The sequence below is a fragment of the Tachyglossus aculeatus genome, chromosome 2 (assembly GCF_015852505.1).
Source record: "Tachyglossus aculeatus isolate mTacAcu1 chromosome 2, mTacAcu1.pri, whole genome shotgun sequence".
Taxonomy (NCBI): Eukaryota; Metazoa; Chordata; class Mammalia; order Monotremata; family Tachyglossidae; genus Tachyglossus; species Tachyglossus aculeatus.
Window position 1 is genome coordinate 19,501,456 of NC_052067.1, and position 22,296 is coordinate 19,523,751.

The following is a 22,296-nucleotide window of genomic DNA, read 5'->3' on the forward strand; positions in this document are numbered from 1 at the left end:
ATTGGCCCAATGACACATAGCAGGCACTTGGTGAAGTAGGTATTAGAACCCAGGGTCTCTGCTGGGTAAATGGGTAGGAAGAAATACACCAGCATTTGGGCTAGTGGTAATGGTGTACTGAGAGACTGGCAATGTTTTCTGCTTAGGTTCAACTCCTGTTCGGATAGCTACATGAGATATCTTGACGCTTCTAAACTGTCTACCTTGGTATCCAGGTGGAAAAAAAAAGGATGTATGTTTATACATATGTCTACCCATGTACAAACTGACCGTATGACTGTGTTGCCTGGCTAAATGGACTGAAAGGAGGATCAACACATATTTTTTCCGTGGAAAATGGGAACTGTTTTAAAGAGTAAATTCCATTCAGGCCTAATGGCTCTTGAATTTTTCATGGTGCTCTTAGGTAGCTGATTTAGCTGGTGTGCTTTGCAAGATAGTTTCTAAAGGCTCAGTAGGTACGTGTGAGTGTATGTGTGTCAGGGGGGCAGGAGGGTTGTACATGCACAAAGGCATGCTCGTGTACTTTCTATGCATTAGCCGGACATCAAAGATTTACCAAAGGGATTCAGAGTGTATGGAAAATTCCTCTTGATTTAAGAAGTGCTGTTTAAAAAAAAATCCACGAACCATTTATTTTCATAACCTCCATCAACCTTGGCCTTAACCATTTGCCGATTTTCTTTGGGCATCTAGAATAGTAATCGGGAGCATTCTTACGTGGGCTGTGCCTCATGTGACTCTGTATATCTTCTCCAATTATTTCTAGAGTGCACCGTCTATAATAAATATCACAATTAGGAATAATAGTGGTTTGGAGTAATCACCCTAAGTGTTGGAAAAAAAGTCCCCAGTCCGAAAGCCAGAGACAGGACTTGCACCTGTATTAAATACTTGCACCTCTTTTCTCTGTGCAGTCAAGTCTTACAGAGAAGGGACTGTGTCTGAAATGCCTCTATTGAATCAACCCCAGTGCTTAGTACAGTGCTTGTCCCATAATGTACACTTAACAAATAGCAAAAAACTCAAGAAGCTCTTAATAACTGCACCAGATTATTTCAGAGACAATCAGTCTCAATCACACATTTGATCCCACAGTGATGATTTGGCAACCATTTAACACAAAAATGCTTTCCTATGCAAAAGGAGATCATCAGTAGCTCAAATTTAAATGATTTTTTGTAATATTGGGATCCAACAGTTTCAAGTTGGTTCAGTAGTCCATTATTCACCATTCACCAAACTGATTTTCTGGAAGCCACTCCAAGACCCAAATCTACCAACCTAAGGATAGGTGGAGTTTTATATGTGCAAGATAGCTGCTCTCAGGCTTGCATTTTCTTAGCTGTCTTTCACACTGTCATTTTCCTTTCTTTTTCATTTTAGATGGAACGACAAATGTCAATGAACTCCAATATCATGGGCATGCAAGGGCCTAATCTCAACAATCCGTGTGCTTCTCCACAAGTTCCTCCAATGCATTCAGAAGCCAAAATGGTAAGAAAAGTAATAATCATTCATTCATTCATTTATTGTTTGGGTCCTTTACTTGTGAATGTTCCTATGGCTTCTATATGGTATTTAGGGAAAGTGGACATCTTATTTTGACTATTTTGAATACATCTTTCTGAGGGAAATCAGGAGATGGATTGGCTCATTTAGCAGCATTTGCTATTGTAACCTGGCTTTTAGTGTGACAAGAATCAAGCCTTCGATCAGAGGTTGTTGCCAGTGAAGGCAGACAGTGTGATGTTTTAGAATGTCTTTCACTGAGTATCTGTGGGAATGCTTTGGATTTTAAGTGAAATCAGGAAAGGTACCTAATCCTTTACCTCTCTTCATGCCAGCATAAAAAGATCTGAGGTTAAAAATAAATATCAAATCTGAGACCTTGCAAGCTCCTAATAGTAATACTCATAATAATTATGGTAATTATTAAGTACTTACTGTGCTCCAAATATTGTACCAAGTGTTAGGGTAGATAAAAGATAATCATGTTGAACACAGTCCCTGTCCCACATGGGCTCACAGCCTAAGTAGGAGGGAGTAGGATTTAATCTCTAGTTTACATTTTAATGTGATGCTGATACTTAAAGAACCAAGTTCCCTTTTTTAACCACAGTTGCCAAAATCCTCCACAGTACAACAGAGCTAAAGGGAATTAGCAGCACAATAAATGAAATGCAGTTCAGAGTTTAAGACTCAGTCAACTCTTAGAGGTTTGAGATTTATATGCTGTAAGGTCAGTCCTCCCAATCACAGAGTGATGGATTTATGCATGTAAATCCCATTAAGTGTTAATAGGAACAATACACATTAGGCCTCCACAAAAACAGTAGCAAGACAGACTGATCTATCCCAATGAAAATGTCATGTTATGATGAAATTGAAAAAGATTCATTCACTTTTCTAGTGGTTATGTTTGATAAGCTTGTAAGAATTATGTTCTGATTAAATACACGACTTTTTCTTACCTGGCACTGTTTTGGATATTTGCTCATGAATTTTGCCATAAGACACTGTCTTCTTTTATTTGCCAGCTAATGGAGTAAGTACTACCTATATATTTGAGAAGGTTAAAGATCAAGTCTGGCTGTTAAATCCACACCCACAAAGTTCAGGAAAATCTCTGGGTGTGTAGCAGAAGGAAACTCAGTGACTCTGGTAATCTGGGGTAGGTTGATGATTCCAGATTTATTGTTACCCCATCTAAAACCACACTCACTCAACAGTCAGAAGTTGACCCGAAGCAGGAACAAAGCCCAAAATACTGGCTTCCCCAGCCAAATTATAAAACCTGTGGTCAAGAGGTCTCCCTCCTCAGTGCCACACAGTCACAGTGACGTGCCAAATGGCACCAGCATCTGCAGTAGAACTCGTTAAATCTTTTTGGAATAGGCAGATGTTTTTTCAACCCAAGTTATGCCGAGCCAAACCAAATACTTGTTGGCAGAGTAACGTCCATACTGGCATCTGTTTTGAAGACCAAAGTTAATACAGTTTACTTTTTTTTTAATGGAGCTGGGAGGATCCTTAAGCAAAAAAACAAAATTAAGTTATGATTGCATATGGTAAGAGTTCTGCGCCGCCGTGTCAGATGCAGCTCTCTAGAGTGGATTATTCTGAAATCTGTGTAAGCTCACCTGTTCAAGATCTGTCCTTTTGAGAGATCCCCAGGCAAACACCAGAAAACGGTTCAAGCTGGAGTCTCTGCCAAGGTTATCGCTCTTTGAGTTCTACACCACATCTTTTCTTCAGAGCATCCTGCCCCTGCTTACTCCTGTTTTTCCCAGAAGCAGAGGAAGTGTTCTTGAAGGCATAGCATTATGCGTTCAGTAAAAAATGTGATGTAACAAGGTGCTGCTGAATCTGATTCAGTCTCTTAAACAGGGATATGATTACTGGTCTAGTGGATAGAGCACAGGCTTGGGAGTCAGAAGGATCTGGGTTTTAATCCTGGCTCAGCCACTTGTCTGCTGTGTCTCCTTAGGCAAATCACTTCACTTCTCTGTCTCTCAGGTTCCCTCACCTGTAAAATGGGGATTAAGACTGTGAGCTCCACGTGGGACAACCTGATTACCTTGTATCCACCCCAGCGCTTAGTACAGTTTTCCCCTTCTAGACAGTGAGCCCGTTGTTGGGTAAGGACCATCTCTATATGTTGCCGACTTGTACTTCCCAAGCACTTAATACAGTGCTCTGCACACAGTAAGCACTCAATAAATACGATTGAATGAATGAAAGAATACAGTGCCTGGCAAATAGTAAGTGCTTAACAAATAGTAATAATGATAATAATAGGTATTTGTTAAGCACTTACCCATTATTATGATTATTATTATTTGTTAAGCACTTACTATTGGCAAAGTGCTCTTCTAAGTGCTGGGGAGATATAAGCTAATTAGGTTGGGCATGATACAATTATTATTATTATTATTACCACTCTACCCTGTTTCTGCTCACACCAGAGGCACTAGGTATAGCATACCTGGAAGAGGTTAGAATCACTAAACTCTATCTCTACCCTGCCACACTAAGTCATTGACTGTTTCTACCCCAGTTGAGTCAACACTTGGAAAAAACCCACCACTATACATAGTGCTCTCCACATTGGATTTTTATCAAAGAGTTGGCAGGGGCTATTATTTTCAGTGGTAACAACAAACCTGCCGGAAGGGTAACATAAAACCATGCTTTCCATTTCCATCAAAGTGGCCACAAAATCTGGAAGGTCAGAATGGTTTTGGAGTACCGTCCCATCCCTTTGATTGTCAGCAAATGCAAATGATTGTCATTCTAGCACCTGCTTGTGTCTACTATGTTTTGAGTGTATAGTGCAGATTAGTAGTGTAGAATATGCCACAAAGAATCCTGAATAAAATTCAGTTCCATATTCGTTTAACTACTGCCAGAGGGAAACAAGCCAATATACTGAACCCAGAGAAAGCAAAAATGGTGGATTTTTTGTCATTTTGAATCATAGGCTTTTTGAGGGGAAAATATCTCACCGAGTAACATTTCTATACATTTCTCAGGCAATTTGTGTTCCCAAATGCAACAAATAGTGTTTACTGTCTACCAACTTCACAGCATTTTTAAAGGACTTTGAATTCCTTAAATGGAAGACCCTCATGAAGGATGAAGCATTATTTTTTAAAGTATGGAAGAGGAAAAAAAATCCTCCTTTGTTTTAATGAAGGCAAGGGCCAACCCAGGTTTCTCTCAACTGTCGTCTTTGTTGTTATATGCCTAATTCTCTTCCTGTGTAAGACTGGAATGGATTCCAGATTTCTTCAAAGACTCTTATTTTGCTATTTCCAAGGACTTTCTCCAGAGGTCACACGTGGGCTGTTGTATTGACTACACTCTGTGGGGTAAAGTTTCATAGCACCCCACGCTAGGTTACAAGGAGTTCAAGAAAAATGTATGAATTGCCATCTGCCCACAGCTGCATGTTCATTGTAGTGCTGGCAAAGGGGTGAGAAGCTTCTGTTTTATCATCATCTTCATTGTTTCAAGAAACCTGTCTTCTTGAATCTGGGTTAAAATCTAAAAGTGGCAATTTAGCTTCAATAGAAAAGATTTCTAAAATAAAATGGCAATGATGGCACAATTTAATGAAAGCCCCCTCTCTGACTTATGTATTCGCTGAAAGCACTTGCCAAAAATCAGGGAGCTGTACTGTGGAAAACCAGAACAATATGTGTCTTCACAGTTGATACTGTTAACTCAGGTTTGGAAAAAGCCAACTTATGAATGAATGCTCTAAACAGTAAATTCATTATAGAGTAGTACTTCAACTGGTGCAGTTTAATCTGTTTTAGTCAAATTTGTCAGAAGGGGTTATGTCACAATTGTGACAGCTTATAAAATATCTTACAAATTGCAGAAGTGAATGACTGAGGAAATCTCCAAATCAGTGTTGGAGTCAGGTCAGTTTCAAGGATGTGAGAGTTTAAAACTTCACCCAGAAAATGAAACCACTTTCCCATCAACCTCCTAACGTTGCTAAGTATATATAGTGCTTTTGTCTACAGAAATTCTCAAGGAGCAGCATAGCCCAGTGGAAAGAATACATGACTAGGAGTCAGAGGACCTAGTTTCTAATCCTGGCCCCAACACTTGCCTGGTGTATGACCTTGGCAAGTCACTTAATTTCTCTGTGCTTCAGTTTCCTCACCTGTAAAATGGGGATTAAATCCTCCCTCCGACTCAGGCGGTGGGAGCAGAACAGCTCTGTTCTAACCAGTTGGTATTTTCCTAGGGTCCAACTGACCACACCCTTAATGGTTCCACAATTATTTATTCACCACAGTCTCCTCCTCCACTTCACCACTACAGCACACCCTCTACCACAGGCTAAAAATAGTGCCAGGCCTGCTGGGGACAGGAGGGCATGCTTATGGCCCTAGGAGCTTTAGGAGGGATTATGTGTCCCCTGGTTTCTACCGCTTACGGCCTACCCATGTCTGAAACTGCCTCGATTTTGCTGATCCTGGAGTTCAGAGTTGGGGGCTCTGAAGAGTAAGGTCATTCTTTAAACTTTCCGCTTTTCCTCACTTGCCCTACCTAGTTGTTGGCTTGTCTTCCATCAGCTACAGCATTTATTGAGTGCCCAACCTGTGAAGAGCACTGTTCTAAATGCTTAGGAGCATGCAATAGAAATAAAAGAAGAAAATGTCTCCTATACCTTCAGTTATTGTTGATTTGACAAAATGAATGAATAGGAGTTTCATCACCTCCTCGCCCTGCCATTTCCCCGTTCTCTGGTAAATCGAAATGGCCAACACAGGGCAAAGCAGGGGAAAGAAGGGAAAAATAAAGGATCTGGATGATATACAAATGGATAATAATAATCCATTTGTAGATTATCATTCATTCAATCATTCATTCAATTGTATTGAGTATTTACTGTGTGCAGATCACTGTACTAAACACTTGGGAGAGAACAATATAGCAATGAACAGGCACATTTCCTGACCATAACGAGCTGGAAATTGATCACTCCACTTGGCACTACTGGGTTATTTTTAGAGAAAGGGGATGTGTCTAGCTCAGGGCCAGGGTGAGACTCTGGCATATCTTGCAAATGGAAGCGGTGGTCTCCAGACCATGTTCACCTCCCCCTGCCCCCAACTTGTCCATGTTCTTCCCTTCTCACTGCTGTTGAGATGGCATTTGGATGAGCGTGGCTACATGGCAGAATTATGGGTATAGAGTAATGGGTGAGAGAGGGACAGTGTTGCCCTGTTGAGATGATCAATCAGTAGTATTTACTGAGTGCCTACTGAACGTAATAAGCTCTTGGAAGAGTTCAACAGACACTAGGCATGTGGTCCCTTCCTTCAAGTGGCTTATAGAGGCTGCTGTGAAGATGTTAGGTCTTGGACAAATCAGACACTCATCTAATGGATAAGGACAGGTATTGTATCTACCAACTCTGTTTTAGACTGTAATCTCCTTGTAGGCAAGGATCTCATCTACCATTTTTTTTTGTACTTTCCCAAGCACTTTGTGCGATATTCGGCACACAGTAAGCACTCAATAAATGATGATGATAATATCATTTGTAAAGTGCTTACAGTGTGCCAAGCACTGTACTAAATACTGGGGTAGATACAAGGTAATCAGGTTGTCCCACGTGGGGCTCACAGTCTTATCTCCGTTTTACAGATGAGGCAATTGAGACACAGAGAAGTTAAGTGGTTTGTCCAAGATTACTCAGCAGACAAATGGCAGAGCCGGGATTAGAATCCACGTCCTCTGACTCCTAAGCCCGTGTTCTTGCCACTAGGCCATGCTGCTTCTGATTGATTAATTGATATGATTGATTGATTGATTGATATGACTGATTGATACTTCCCCAAGTGCTTGTACAGTGCTCTACACACAGTAAGTGCTCAATAAATGCCATTGGATTAATCGCTTGATTGATTGAATGCTACACAGGCTTTCGGAAATGGATGGTTGGATTTTCACCTCTCATTTGGATAGGAGACTATTGATTTCCAGTGATCTTTATGGTCTTCCTTTATTTGGAACTTCCTTTATTTGTCTGGGTCTTTTGTTTTGATTATCAAACTAGACGAACAAGTGAATGGGTGCTGATAAAGCTACTTGCTGTTGGTAGACCAGCAAACCAAAATGGCAGTGTCTGTGAGAGCACACTGTTTTTGCATGTTTATTATGTGTTTGTATTTAATATCAAAAGGGGTGTGTTTGTTTTTTTCCTTTCCTTAATTACCCTTCTGTGTTGTGTAGGGCTTATTCTACCCCCTGGCTATGAATGGCAGGGCAGTGTGACCTGAGAAAATTCCACCACTTGGTGCAGCTGCCCTGAAATGCATGCACACATGGAAACAACTTCCCCAGTCATCTCCTTTCTGGTGCTGTGCTGTAGAAAATGTATTTCCCCCAAATGACTCTCAGGCCTCAGTACACTAAGAATTTAACAAAAAATTGTCCTAGAATCAAAAACCCTTCATACTTTAGACTCTGGTAAAAGGTAGGAAGCTCTTCTCTCTTTTAAAATGCTTTACAGAATCTCCCAGAATGCTTGCTGTCCTATACGCTTTGCGGTACTTAGCTATGAGAGCAGACCAGTTCCAGCAACTCCTTGACAGGCTACGGCTATGCAGACCATTTCACAATGTATGGGTGATTTAAAAGCCATTCTATCAGGGTCCCAAGAGTACAGTGTATCGTTTCCACTCTTACACCGCAAGTGGTATTACTCACCACCCAGACTGTGAAGTTACTTGACCTCATTTTGCCATGGTAGAACCTCCCAACCCTGGTGCAAAGGACAAAGGCTCTTAGCTACCACCGGAAGTTGTCCCAGAGCAGTGTGATCTACTGAAAAGTGCATGCTTTTCATGGGAGTCAGAAGACCTGGCTCTAATTCTGCTGTGTGACTTTGGGCAAGTCTTTTAACTTCTCTGAGCCATAGTTTCCTCATCTGTATAATGGGGATTAAATACATGTTCTCCCTTCTTCTTAGACTGCGAGCCCCAGTTGGAGCAGGGACTATTATTTTGTATCTTCCCTAATGCTTAGGCCAATGCTTGGGACTTTATAAATACTATTATTACTGTTGTCATAGAAAATATCAGATTCCAAGGGGTTTGGGTAAACTCACTGTCAAAAGGACCATAATGGGTTTCTAAAGGTGATCTGGAGGGAAAATTGAGGTATGTTAAGTGGCCTGTCCTCATCCATTATGAAGGTGTTTTAGAACAATCATTTTTCCATTCCTCCAAGCATTCTTTTGCCACTATCCATCAATCAATGGTATTTTTTGAGCACCTCCTGAATACAAAGCACTCAACTCAGCAATTGTGAATCAATCAATCAATCGTATTTATTGAGTGCTTACTATGTGCAGAGCACTGTACTAAGCGCTTGGGAAGTACAAATTGGCAACATATAGAGACAGTCCCTACCCAACAGTGGGCTCACAGTCTAAAAGGGGGAGACAGAGAACAAAACCAAACATACTAACAAAATAAAATAAATAGGATAGATATGTACAAATAAAATAAATAAATAGAGTAATAAATATGTACAAACATATATACATATATACAGGTGCTGTGGGGAAGGGAAGGAGGTAAGATGGGGGGGATGGAGAGGGGGACGAGGGGGAGAGGAAGGAAGGGGCTCAGTCTGGGAAGGCCTCCTGGAGGAGGTGAGCTCTCAGCAGAGCCTTGAAGGGAGGAAGAGAGCTAGCTTGGCGGATGGGCAGAGGGAGGGCATTCCAGGCCCGGGGGATGACGTGGGCCGGGGGTCGATGGCGGGACAGGCAAGAGCGAGGTATGGTGAGGAGATTAGCGGCGGAGGAGCGGAGGGTGCGGGCTGGGCAGTAGAAGGAGAGAAGGGAGGTAAGGTAGGAGAGGGCGAGGTGATGGAGAGCCTTGAAGCCCAGGTTGAGGAGAAAATTGTGAAAATATAACAGAAGCAAATTCACATTCCCTGACCTGAGGTTACTTCTTATAAGAGACAATAATTGCTCAGTAAATTTGGGGAAGCAGTGTGGCCTAGTGAAAAGAGCACAGGCCTAGGAGTCAGAGCTCCTGGGTTCTAGTCCCAGTTCTGCCACTTGTCTGCTTAGTACGAGAAGCAGCGTGACATTCATTCATTCACTCAATCATATTTATTGAGTGCTAACTGTGTGCAGAGCACTGTACTAAGCGCTTGGAAAGTACAGTTCGGCAACAGATAGAGACAATCCCTACCCAACGACGGGCTCGCAGTCTAGAAGGGGCGTAGTGGATAGAGCATGGGCCTGGGAGTCAGAAGGTCATGGATTCAAATCCCTGCTCCACCACTTGTCTGCTTTGTGACCTTGGGCATGTCACTTCACTTCTCTGTGCCTCAGTTACCTCATCCGTAAAATGGGTATTGAGACTGTGAGCCTGACGTGGGGCAGGGACTGTGTCCAACCCGGTTTACTTGTATCCAATCCAGTGCTTAGTACAGTGCCTGGCACATAGTAAGTACTTAACAAATACCACAATTATTATCATTATTATTGTGACCTTGGGCAAGTCTCTTAACTTCTCTGTGCCTCAGTTACCTCATCTGTAAAAAGGGGGTTAAGACTATGAACAAGGACTGTGTCCAACCCAATTAGCTTGTATCTACCCCAGTGCATATTACAGTGCAGATAGTAAGCACTTAACAAATAGCATTAAAAAAATTGATTGATTGACAGAATGAGGGGCTAGATGAACTGGTCTGATGGACTGGCCCAGTGTTCCAGTGGCGTCTGTTCTATCCCTAGCAAGCTAAGAGTTGGGAGCCAAAGACTAAGAATGGAATTTGAGCCCGGTTATTGTTATTCATGGAGTAAAAGCTATGCCACTCCTGTTACTGTTAAGGAACTGCACAGGTAGGTCCTCTTTCCCTGAGCTGAAAACATATCCCTATATATGCCTTTGTCCCTGCATTTTACACTGTGGAAAGCAAACTTTGGAATGTGATCCTGATCTTTTCTTACAAGAGCTCTGGTGGGTGAGTGATTGGTGGTGTTGATAAAGCTAATGTCTTATTTTTATTTCTGTAAAATAGGTAAAGTCACCAAATGGTTGGGGGTGAGAAGTGGCAGGGAAAAATGGCAACAGGGAACCAAAAGCAATTAGTGTAGAAAGAAGAGGGTTTTAGAGGTAAACAGCAGCTCCAGTTTAAACTACATCGTTGAATGGGAGATGAACGTAGTAAGCAATACAAGCAGTAGTCTCCTGTTCAAGTGCTGAAAGGAGGAAAATGTAGTATTCACTGTAATAAAGTCTGAGTTGTGAAGCAGAGGTTCAGAAGAGGGCAGACCCTTTGCAGGCCTAAGTGCAGCTTTTCTGAAGCAAAGTCAGTGGAAATAAATTCCTCCTTAAGCCCTTGGAGGCTTGACATGTGAAACAGACTAGAGACCTAGTTTAATTAGTCATACAGGCTACGAATACATGCAGAATATTTGATCTTATTTCTACCAAATGCATACAAATTGCCTTGTCTGCCTCACCATCAATAGTAACGATGCTTAACAGTTCTCTTCCTTTGTGTCATTTTATTCTATAGTGATCTTATCTGGACTGTGGACTAGAAGAGCTAGGAACTTTTTATTGTGTTGTTAGTGAGTAGTGGCTAAGTACGGGGCTAACAAAAATGCCTTTATCCTACTGGGTATTGAAATCTCTTTCCCGCCTCCTCTCCCCAACACTGTTCCCCACTAAACACACACAGACACACACACACACACAGACACACACACTCTTACTGTTTTCTCCTAGGATTTATTGTCTTTGTAGTTTTGTTTCTCTCTTTCTTCCAGTGTCCACCCTGTTTTTGAAACCATAGCAATGAGGGAAATACAATCCCAGTATTTGCTCATTGCCTCTATCTTCTAGCCCAGCCCCTTCGTTACTGAATCTTGTTTTCATGTTTGTTGAAAGTTTCTGAAGCTAAGTCAGATGCATCTGTTTGAGTCTGGTGCAGAACACTCTGTCTCAAACAAAATTTCAGACATGTTGTCTTCTTGGTGGGTTTGTGTGTGCGTGTGCACGCACGTGTGTATCTAACTGCCTTGGGCCCTGGCAGTAAATAAACTCCTCATGGCAGAGAAGCCAGGATGAAAGGAAATTATATAAAAAAACGGTTGTGTTACAGGGAAGTTCTGCTGTACAGAGATATAGTTTAATCTTTTTCTTGGAATTTGTGCAGCTTCAACTTTCCAAGTTTTTTGCTCAAGCAAGTTTGCTCTGCTCTTTGGGATAGCTCTGGCTGGGTTGGCATTCCTGGGAGATGTTTGGAAGGTCTCCTCTTCACACTAGTACCCTGGGGAGGTGAGGGGTGAGAAGTGGGGAGAAATGGAAGGAAACTAGAAATAAACAAATTTTCTTCCCTGCTGCGTCTACTTTGGAAGTTACCTTCTGCCCAGTTAAACTCTGTAGCAGAGCATTATTTCAATGTTTCTCAAACTGGGCTCATATCACTGGAGTTTCCAGCAGATCATGGAGAGCAGAGCTTCAGAAATAGGAACGGCTGTTGGATGGGTGGCATGAAGTGGTTCATTTGCACAAACAAGTCCTTCCAATGGATTAACACTCATTCTGCTTTTTTACCCATCCTTCACTCATCTTTTACCACTGCCATATCATCTCGTTCATTCTTTCAATCGTATTTACTGAGCGCTTACTATGTGCAGAGCACTGTACTAAGCGCTGGGAAAGTACAATTCATCATAAAGAGAGATAATCCCTGCCCACACCGGGCTTACAGTATAGAAGGGGGGAGGCACATCAAAATAAGTAAACAGGCATCAATAGAAATAGAATTATAGATATATACACATCAAGTAAACAGGCATCAATAGAAATAAATAGATTATAGATATGTACATATATACACAAGTGCTGTGCAGTGGGGAGAGGGGGGTTGAGCAAAGGGAGCGAGTCGGGGTGACACAGAGGGGAGGGGGAGCTGAGGAAAAGCGGGGGCTTTACATGGGAATTTGACCCAAGAGGGGGAAATGTGGAGAGTGTTTTCTACAAGAAGATGCTACCGTCACAGTTTAGTGGTGATATGGGGAAGGAAAGGATGGAAGGATCAATTGGTCTGGGTCATTAGACTGTAAGATTGTATACTCTTTGAGAATGTCCTAGAGCTTAGCACAGTGCTTCATGCTTCAAGCCAGTATCTCATTATCCACCTGGCCCTCTTTCTCCTGGGGGAACAAACTAAACCAGAAGCGAAGTTGTTAATATCACGCCTCACAGATGGAGGGCAGGGGTTTGTGTCTACTATCCCTAGTTTACTTTAATGTCTGTTTCTCTCCCCCCAACTTTTTGTAAGTACTCAATTAATACCATTGATTGATTGATTACTAACTCTACTGTATTATATACTTTTTCAAGTGCTTAGTACTATGCTATGCACATAATAAGTGCTGAATAAATACAGTGACTACTGCAGTGGTATTGCAGAGAGGCAATGTGGCTCAGTGGAAAGAGTACAGGCTTGGGAGTCAGAAGTCATGCGTTCTAATCCTGACTCCTCCACTTGTCCACTGTGTGACTTTGGGCAAGTCACTTAACTTCTCTGTGCCTCAGTGACCTCATCTGTAAAATGGGGATTAAGACTGTGAGCCCCACATGGGACAACCTAATCACCTTGTATTCCCCCCAGTGCTTAGAACAGTGCTTCGCACATAGTAAGTACTTAACAAATACCATCATTATTGGAGCAGGGTCTCAGAGTTAGAAGACCTGGGTTCTAATCCTGACTGTGCCACTTGCCTGCTGTGAGACCTTAGGCAAGTCACTAAATGTCTGTGGGCCACAGTTTCCTCTTCTGTTTCCTCTTGAAATCCCTGTTCTCCATCTCTCCCTCCTGTTCTCCTCCTGCTTGGAGAAGCAGTGTGATCCAGTGGATAGAGCCCTGGCCTGGGAGTCAGAAGGACCTGGGTTCTAATCCGAGCTCTGCCACTTGTCTGCTGTGGCAATTCACTTTACTGCTCTTGGCCTCAGTTCCCTCATCTGTAAAAGGGGGATTAAGACTGTGAGCTCTTTGTGGAACAGGGACTATGTCCAACTTGATTATCTTGTATCCATCCCAGTGCTTAGAACAGGGCTTGGTATGTAGGTAAGCACTTAACAAATGCCATTATTATTACGATTATTATTTAGACTGTGAACTCTATGAGGGACAAGGACTGTGTTCAATTTGATTATCTTGTATCTTCCTCAGTTCTTAGCACAGTGCTTAGCACATAGTAAGGGCTTAAGAAATACCATTATTATCATCATCATCATCAGATTTTTTTTGGGGGGGTGGGAGGGACAAAAGCCTTGAAGGGAATTCTCAATTAATCAATTGGTGGTATTTTATGAACTTTACTGTGTGTGGAAAGCACTGTATTATGAGTGCTTGCGCAACTGAAATAGAGTTAGTAGACATGATCCTTGACCTCAAGGATCTAAACAATATCTAGGAAAAACCATGGAGTGAAATAGCTAAATTTTATTCCGTATAAAGTAGTAAAAATCAGGTTATCAGGTAAGAAATCAGATTTTTAAGTCATTTATGATCCCCCAAAATAACCACAGTGAAATCTTTGAAAACCTAATCTTGAATGTTTTCTATTTTTAACTATCAGATCTTTTCTTATCCTGCAAGGTATATCATTTACCAAAACATCTCAGAGACTATGAAAACAAGTTAGTTGGAACAAGGTAATAGCAGAGTTAATATAGATTTTGAATGTAATTTCCATTGACATTTATAGCAGTGATAAATGTTCTTGTGTGGAAAAACTGGCCTCTCATCCAGGACTAGTATTAAGTCACTTTTACCACAGTGATCCCACTTTCTGCTCCTAGTTTTTCTGTCCTCCTTTTCCTCCATTATACTGTAAGCTCTTATAGGGCAGGGATCATGTGTACCAACTGTATTGTACTCTCATTCATTCATTCACTCATATTTATTGAGCACCTACTGTGTGCAGAGCACTGTACTAAGCACTTGGGAGAGTTGTTGTTGTCTTATGCTGTCGAGTCATGTCCGACCCACAGCAACGCCAAGACACATCTCTCGCAGAACACCCCACCTCCATCTGCAATCGTTCTGGTTGTGCATAAATGGTTTTCTTGGTAAAAATATGGAAGCAGTTTACTATTGCCTCCTTCCACACAGTAAACCTGAGTCTCCACCCTTGACTTTCTCCCGTGCCGCTGCTGCCCAGTACAGGTGAGTTTTGACTTGCAGCAGATTACCTTCCACTTTCTAGCCACTGCCGAAACTAGGAATGGAATGGATATGCCTCTGCTTGACTCTCCTTCCCATAGTCGAGACTAGTAGAGTACTGGAAACTCTCCAGGTGCGACCCTGAGAGGTGGCTTGGGAGAGTACAATACAACAATTAACAGACACATTCCTTGGCCACAATGAGCCTGAGCGCTTAGTCCAGTGTTCTGCCCGAAGTAAATGCTCAATAAATACCATTAATTGATTGGTTGACTGATGGCCAGAGCAGCTTCCCCATTTCTGCCTTTCCCGCCAAAATCCGTAGACCCCCTGCTGGTAGCACAGCCCCAGAGAGAGGGAAGTAAATGGGCCCATGGTGAGCCGTGGGGATGGTAGAAGGTTACTACACTGTCCCCTGGAATGTCCCAAGGCAAGTGTCTTTCCAGCCAACCCTGAGGCAAGACCTAGTCCCATTTCTTTTTAATGTAATTGATAAATATTTCTTAAAGTTACAGTTGTCCCAACGACTAGTTGATTAACCTCATCGGGGTTGCTATTTCAGTATTATAGTCTCTCCTGTTCTGTATTTCTCCCTTATCATTTTTCTATTCTTGTTTTTCTGTTCTTCTCTTATCTTTCGGTTCTCCTTCTTGTCTTCCTCCTCCTCCTTTTCCTTCCCTCATCTGCCTCACTTGTCTTTGGTTCCTCACTGTTTCCTCCATCGTGTCTCCTGTCCCAGTCTGTGCTCTCTCTGCCCCACTTCAACCCCCAAACTTTCCTTCATCTGAATCTTTGCCTCTCCAGGATGCCATGAACCTATGCCCCACCATCCCTGGCCCAGCCGTGCTCATAACAATAATAATAATAATAATAATAATAATAATAATAATAATAATAATAATAATAATAGTATTAAGTGCTAACTATGTACCAGGCACTGTTCTAAGCACTGGGGGGATACAAGGTAATCAGGTTGTCCCACGTGGGGCTCACAGTCTTAATCCCCATTTTACAGATGAGGTAACTGAGGCACAGAGAACTTAAGTGACTTGCCGAAAGTCCCACAGCTGACAAGTAGCGGAGCCGAGATTCAAACCCATGACCTCTGGCTCCCAAGCCCATGTTCTTCCAGTAATCCTCTTCATCCATCTAAGTTCACATCTCTGCTCCATCTGGCTGCCAGGCCTTTACATCCCAAATTTTGTTCTCCCCAACTCCATTCATCACCACCACTGTACACAGTCCTCATCTCCACCCCCAATTCATACCTGCAGTTCTCCCTGCCTGTCCTGGCTTCAGTCCCCAAAATCTCCAGCTCCTGACCCATGGCCAGATGGTTCCTCTCCTCCTTTCAGCTCTTCTCATCTCCCTCTGCTGTGAACCAGCGTCCATTTGTGTGCAGTTCAGGTACAAAAGAGCTGATCCAGTTACTACAAAAGTGTTTACAGGCTGACCACACATCTCCACTTGTCCGGAAGAGCCCAAGAATTTTTAGGCCATTTTGAGTAATTTTAGAGAAAATTACAAATGATTAAAGTTATTAACCCACTCCACCAGCTCCCAGCTATCTTTGCTCACTTGGATTGCTTGTACTGCCACATTTGAACTGGAATGTGGTCAGGACAGGATCTGTTGTCCTCTCCCAAGAGCTTAGTACAGAGTTCTGTGCATAGTAGGAGTTCAATAAATACCATTGTTTGATTGATCCGCTATATGTACTACTCCCCCTTCCTTGTGAGCATAGAGAATAGGGGAAGATGGGAAATGTTGGGTGGAAGTCGTCTAATATTCCGGAATATCCATACAAGTTCCAGAATGATATAGGTCTTAAACCGTGCCTGTCCTCTGACGTCCAGGCCCATGGTTCTTTCCACTAGGCCATGCTGCTTACCCTAAGGGATTATTCTCCAAAAGGAAGTGAAGCCCAGGACCCTAAGAGCAGACTGGGGAGTCGACAACTTTGAATTCTATGCATAGCTCACTGGGCAATCATGGACTTGTCATTTAGTCATGCTGAATCTGTTTCCTCATTTATGAAAATGAGGATAACGTTTTGGTATGGTTTAAAATAGCCGGCAAGAATAGCGTGAGAAAATGACAGGTGACCCTTGCTTTCCACCATATTCCTACTTTACAAGAGTTTGCAGCTTTTCAGTTACAGAATCAGTATGTCCTGTGTCAAGGAGTCCCCATCTCCACCTCAGGCATGAAAGTTTACATAAGAGATAATAGTAATAATGATAATTGAGATATCTGTCAAAGTAGCTGGGTTCTAATCCCAGATGATAATAATAATAATAATGACATTTATTAAGCACTTACTATGTGCAAAGCACTGTTCTAAGTGCTAGGGAGGTTACAAGGTGATCAGGTTGTCCCACGTGGGGCTCACAGTCATAATCCCATTTTACAGATGAGGTAACTGAGGCACAGAGAAGTTGAGTGACTTGCCCAAAGTCATTCATTCATTCATTCATTCAATCGTATTTATTGAGTGCTTACTGTGTGCAGAGCACTGTACTAAGCTCTTGGGAAGTACAAGTTGGCAACATATAGAGACAGTCCCTACCCAACAGCGGGCTCACAGTTTAAAAGGGGGAGACAGACAACAATACAGAACATATTAACAAAATAAAATAAATAGAATAGTAAATATGTACAAGTAAAATAGAGTAATAAATCTGTACAAACATATATACAGGTGCTGTGGGGAGGGGAAGGAGGTAGGGCAGGGGAATGGGGAAGGGAAGGAGGGGGAGAGAAAGAAGGGGGCTCAGTCTGGGAAGGCCTCCTGGAGGAGGTGAGCTCTCAATAGGGCTTTGAAGGGAGGAAGAGAGCTACCTTGGTGGATGTGCAGAGGGAGGGCATTCCAGTCCAGGGGGAGGACGTGGGCCGGGGGTCGACGGCGAGACAGGTGAGGACGAGGCACAGTGAGGAGGTAGCGGCAGAGGAGTGGAGGGTGTGGGCTGGGCTGTAGAAGGAAAGAAGGGAGGTGAGGTAGGAGGGGGCGAGGTTATGGAGACCCTGGAAGCCGAGAGTGAGGAGTTTTTGCCTGATGCATAGGTTGATTGGTAGCCACTGGAGATTGTTGAGGAGGGGAGTAACATGCCCAGAGCGTTTCTGCACAAAGATCGGGCAGCAGCGTGAAGTACAGATTGAAGTGGGGAGAGACAGGAGAGTGGGAGATCAGAGAGGAGGCTGATGCAATAATCCAGTCGGGATTCATTCATTCATTCAATCATATTTATTGAGCGCTTACTGTGTGCAGAGCACTGTACTAAGCGCTTGGGAAGTACAAGTTGGCAACATATAGAGACGGTCCCTACGCAACAGTGGGCTCACAGTCTAGAAGGGGGAGACAGAGAACAAAACAAAACATATTAACAGAATAAAATGAATAGAATAAATGTGTACAAGTAAAATAAATAGAGTAATAAATATGTACAAACATATATACATATATACAGGTGCTGTGGGGAAGGGAAGGAGGTAAGGTGGGGGGATGGAGGGGGGGAGGGGGAGAGGAAGGAGAGGGCTCAGTCTGGGAAGGCCTCCTAGAGGAGGTGAGCTCTCAGTAGGGCCTTGAAGGGAGGAAGAGAGCTAGCTTGGCGGATGTGGGGAGGGAGGGCATTCCAGGCCAGAGGAATGACGTGGGCTGGGGGTCGATGGCGGGACAGGTGAGAACGAGGCATGGTGAGGAGATTAGCGGCAGAGGAGCGGAAGGTGCGGGCTGGGCTGTCGAAGGAGAGAAGGGAGGTGAGGTAGGAGGGGGTGAGGTGATGGAGAGCCTTGAAGCTGAGAGTGAGGAGTTTTTGCTTGATTCATAGGTGGACAGGCAGCCAATGGAGATTTTTGAGGAGGGGAGTAACATGCTCAGAGTGTTTCTGCACAAAGATAATCCTGGCAGCAGAGTGAAGTGTAGACTGAAGTGGGGAGAGACAGGAGGATGGGAGATCAGAGAGGAGGCTGATGCAGTAATCCAGTTGGGATAGGATGAGAGATTGAATCAGCAAGGTAGCGGTTTGGATGAAGACGAAAGAGCGGATCTTGATGATGTTGTGGAGGTGAGACTGGCAGGTTTTGGTGACAGATTGGATGTGAGGCGTGAACGAGAGAGCGGAGTTGAGGTTGACACCAAGGTTGCGGACTTGTGAGTCGGGAAGGATGGTAGTGCCGTCTACAGTGATGGGAAAGTCAGGGAGAGGGCAGGGTTTGGGAGGGAAGATAAGGAGTTCAGTCTTGGACATATTCAGTTTTACATGGCGGGCAGACATCCAGATGGAGATGTCCTGAAGGCAGAAGGAGATGTGAGCCTGGAGGGAGGGAGAGAGAGCAGGGCAGAGATGTAGATTTGGATGTCATCAGCGTAGAGATGATAGTTGAAGCCGTGGGAGCGAATGAGGTCACCAAGGGAGGGAGTGTAGATCGAGAACAGAAGGGGACCAAGAACTGACCCTTGAGGAACCCCTACAGTAAGGGGATGGGAGGGGGAGGAGGAGCCTGAAAAAGAGACTGAGAATGAACGACCGGAGAGAGAAGAGGAGAACCAGGAGAGGACGGAGTCTGTGAAGCCAAGGTTGGATAGTGTGTTGAGGAGAAGGGGGTGGTCCACAGTGTCGAAGGCAGCTGAGAGGTCGAGGAGAATTAGGATAGGATAGGATAGAATGAGAGATTGAACCAGCAAGGTAGCGGTTTGGATGGCAAGGAAAGGGTGGATCTTGGAGATGTTGCGGAGGTGAGAGCGGCAGTTTTTGGGGACGGGTTGGATGTGAGGGGTGAACGAGAGAGCAGAGTCTAGGATGACACCAAGGTTGTGGGCTTGTGAGACAGGAAGGATGGTAGTGCTGTCAACAGTGATGGGAAAGTCAGGGATAGGGCAGGGTTTGGGAGGGAAGATGAGTTCAGTCTTGGACATATTGAGTTTTAGATGGCGGGCAGACATCCAGATGCAGATGCAGACATGCAGAAACTCCTCACCCTGGGCTTCAAGGCTCTCCGTCACCTCGCCCCCTCCTACCTCACCTCCCTTCTCTCCTTCTACAGCCCAGCCCGCACCCTCCGCTCCTCCGCCACTAATCTCCTCACCGTACCTCGTTCTCGCCTGTCCCGCCATCGACCCCCGGCCCACGTCATCCCCCGGGCCTGGAATGCCCTCCCTCTGCCCATCCGCCAAGCTAGCTCTCTTCCTCCCTTCAAGGCCCTACTGAGAGCTCACCTCCTCCAGGAGGCCTTCCCAGACTGAGCCCCTTCCTTCCTCTCCCCCTCGTCCCCCTCTCCATCCCCCCATCTTACCTCGTTCCCTTCCCCACAGCACCTGTATATATGTTTGTACATATTTATTACTCTATTTATTTATTTTACTTGTACATATCTATTCTATTTATTTTATTTTGTTAGTGTGTTTGGTTTTGTTCTCTGTCTCCCCCTTTTAGACTGTGAGCCCACTGTTGAGTAGGGACTGTCTCTATATGTTGCCAATTTGTACTTCCCAAGCGCTTAGTACAGTGCTCTGCACATAGTAAGTGCTCAATAAATACGATTGATAATGATGATGATCCAGATGGAGATGTCTTGGAGGCAGGAGGAGACATGAGCCTGCCACTTGTCTGCAGTGTGAACCTGGCAAGTCATATAACTTCTCTGAACCTCAGTCACCTCAGCTCTAAAATGGGGGTTAAGTCTTCCTCCCTCTGATTTAGACTGAGAGCCCCATAAAACAGGGATTGTGTCCAACCTGATTACCTTGAATCTACCTCAATGGTTAGTACAGTGCCTGGCACATAATAAGTGCTTAACAAGAAGCATAAAAACCAATTATCATTGGTCAGTCGATTTGAAATGACTAATTCATTTTAAAAAAATTGATTGAAGTTGAATTTGTAAAATTAATGATAAAATTATTGTGGGAGATTCTACCCAATTACTTGTAGTCTCAGAGAATACAGCTCAACCTTCTAATTGCCCTCCTGGAATGAGCAGCTCATGGCCAACTGCTTTTTGAGATTCAAAGAAATATTTTTCTAACAACGTTTGATAGACCTCACTCTAATATGAAAAGTTAATAACTCGGAATGTCTCATAACTATCCCAAAGTGCCAAAATGTCACAAGGAACCCAATGAGAGCTACCAAATTTTTTAAATATGAACAAAAGTTTAAAGCCAAAAATAGACTTCACTAGACCTGGACAAATTATTTTAAATTACATAAATATTTTTAATATGTCTGGCTTCTAACAGAACACTACTATATCCCTAAGTAAGACATTAACAACGTCTTGCCAACGTTTTATTTTTCTTTTTTTTTTCAAAATAGCATCATTCTGGGTTCAAAGAGACAGTTCCTCGAACACTACCTTTCGTTCTGAATGAATACTATAGTCGGGAAGGTAGAACGAAACTCTGCTTCCACTAAAGGGATTTCCTGCTTCACCCATGTAAGGTTAAGAAGGATCTTTGTTCTGACTGCCAGCATAGTATTTAGAACTGCAATACCAGTGATAACAGAGTGTGAAGACCCGATTATGCTCTGATCTGATGAATGTGCCCAGCTGTTCTATAGGCTGGTTCAGGGTGTGTGAGAACCTTTGGATTGCTACAACAAACATGTTTATCTCACTTCATCATACAGTGAACATTATCTCTTGGGAATTCTCTTCAAGAGCAAAGCCAGGGCTTAATGACTAGTGGTGTATAAAGCTGAGAGTTTACTAAGCTCCAGTTAAACAGGAGGCAGAGAAGGAGATGCTAAGAAGAGATAAGCTGAAGTGCAATATGTATTTCTTAAACAAAGGCTGTTTGTCACATATCTGCTAGTTCCCAGACAATTTGTTCCAAAGGATTTTATTGTCCTTTTTTTTTTTTTGCATCTAGAGAAACAGTCCATCTGCCTGATTACCTGTCCATCCACCTCTGTGTGCCCTTTGTCTATTTCCCTATTCATTGTAAGGAACCATTCGCTTTCCATGAAGTGCTGTTAGTATCAGGGTTTGGAAATTAACTGAAAAGCAGTGGGCATGACCCCAAACTCGCTCATTAACATCTACTTAACGATGATGACTACCATTAACAGTAACAATAGGCAATTTATTCTGCTTGCCAATTCACACTGAATTCTCTGTCTTCTAAATGGTGTTAGCCAGGATTAGTCTGGCGGAACCTAGATCCAAACTTGTTTGCATTGGATAACTAAATAAGGAGCTGGTGGGTGGGGGGGGGCGGGGCGGATATGTGTGTGTATGTGTGTGTTGGGGGAGGGAGGTGTTGAAGATTTTGCTGATTGATCTGTATTAGGTACCGAGGGGATTTTTTTTCTCAAGCCTTATTGGTGGCTTCCAAAGGTCAGTTCGTTCATCATTCATTCAATTCAATCATATTTATTGAGCGCTTACTGCGTGCTGAGCACTGTACTAAGCGCTTGAGAGGGTACAACACAACAATAAACAGATACAATCCCTGCCCACAGCGAGCTCACAGTCTAGAGGAGAGGAGACAGTTATCAATACAAATAAATTACAGATATGTACATAAGTGTTGTGGGGCTGGGAGGGGGGAAAAGCAAAGGG

The 22,296-nt window shown here is 43.3% G+C and overlaps 1 protein-coding gene and 1 non-coding gene across 3 annotated transcripts in view; one reads left to right on the plus strand and one right to left on the minus strand.

The window, feature by feature from the left end:
* CREB5 (cAMP responsive element binding protein 5) overlaps window positions 1–22,296 on the plus strand; it is a 404,059-nt gene that overhangs the window by 287,956 nt on the left and 93,807 nt on the right. For both annotated transcript variants that reach the window (XM_038765997.1, XM_038765998.1), the window contains one exon: window positions 1,387–1,497. In XM_038765997.1, the coding sequence (XP_038621925.1) occupies window positions 1,387–1,497 (111 nt within the window). The remainder of the gene's footprint in view (window positions 1–1,386; window positions 1,498–22,296) is intronic.
* On the minus strand, window positions 14,747–14,884 carry LOC119925097. Its single transcript, XR_005449766.1, has one exon. It is a non-coding gene; the product is annotated as a small nucleolar RNA SNORA7 (small nucleolar RNA).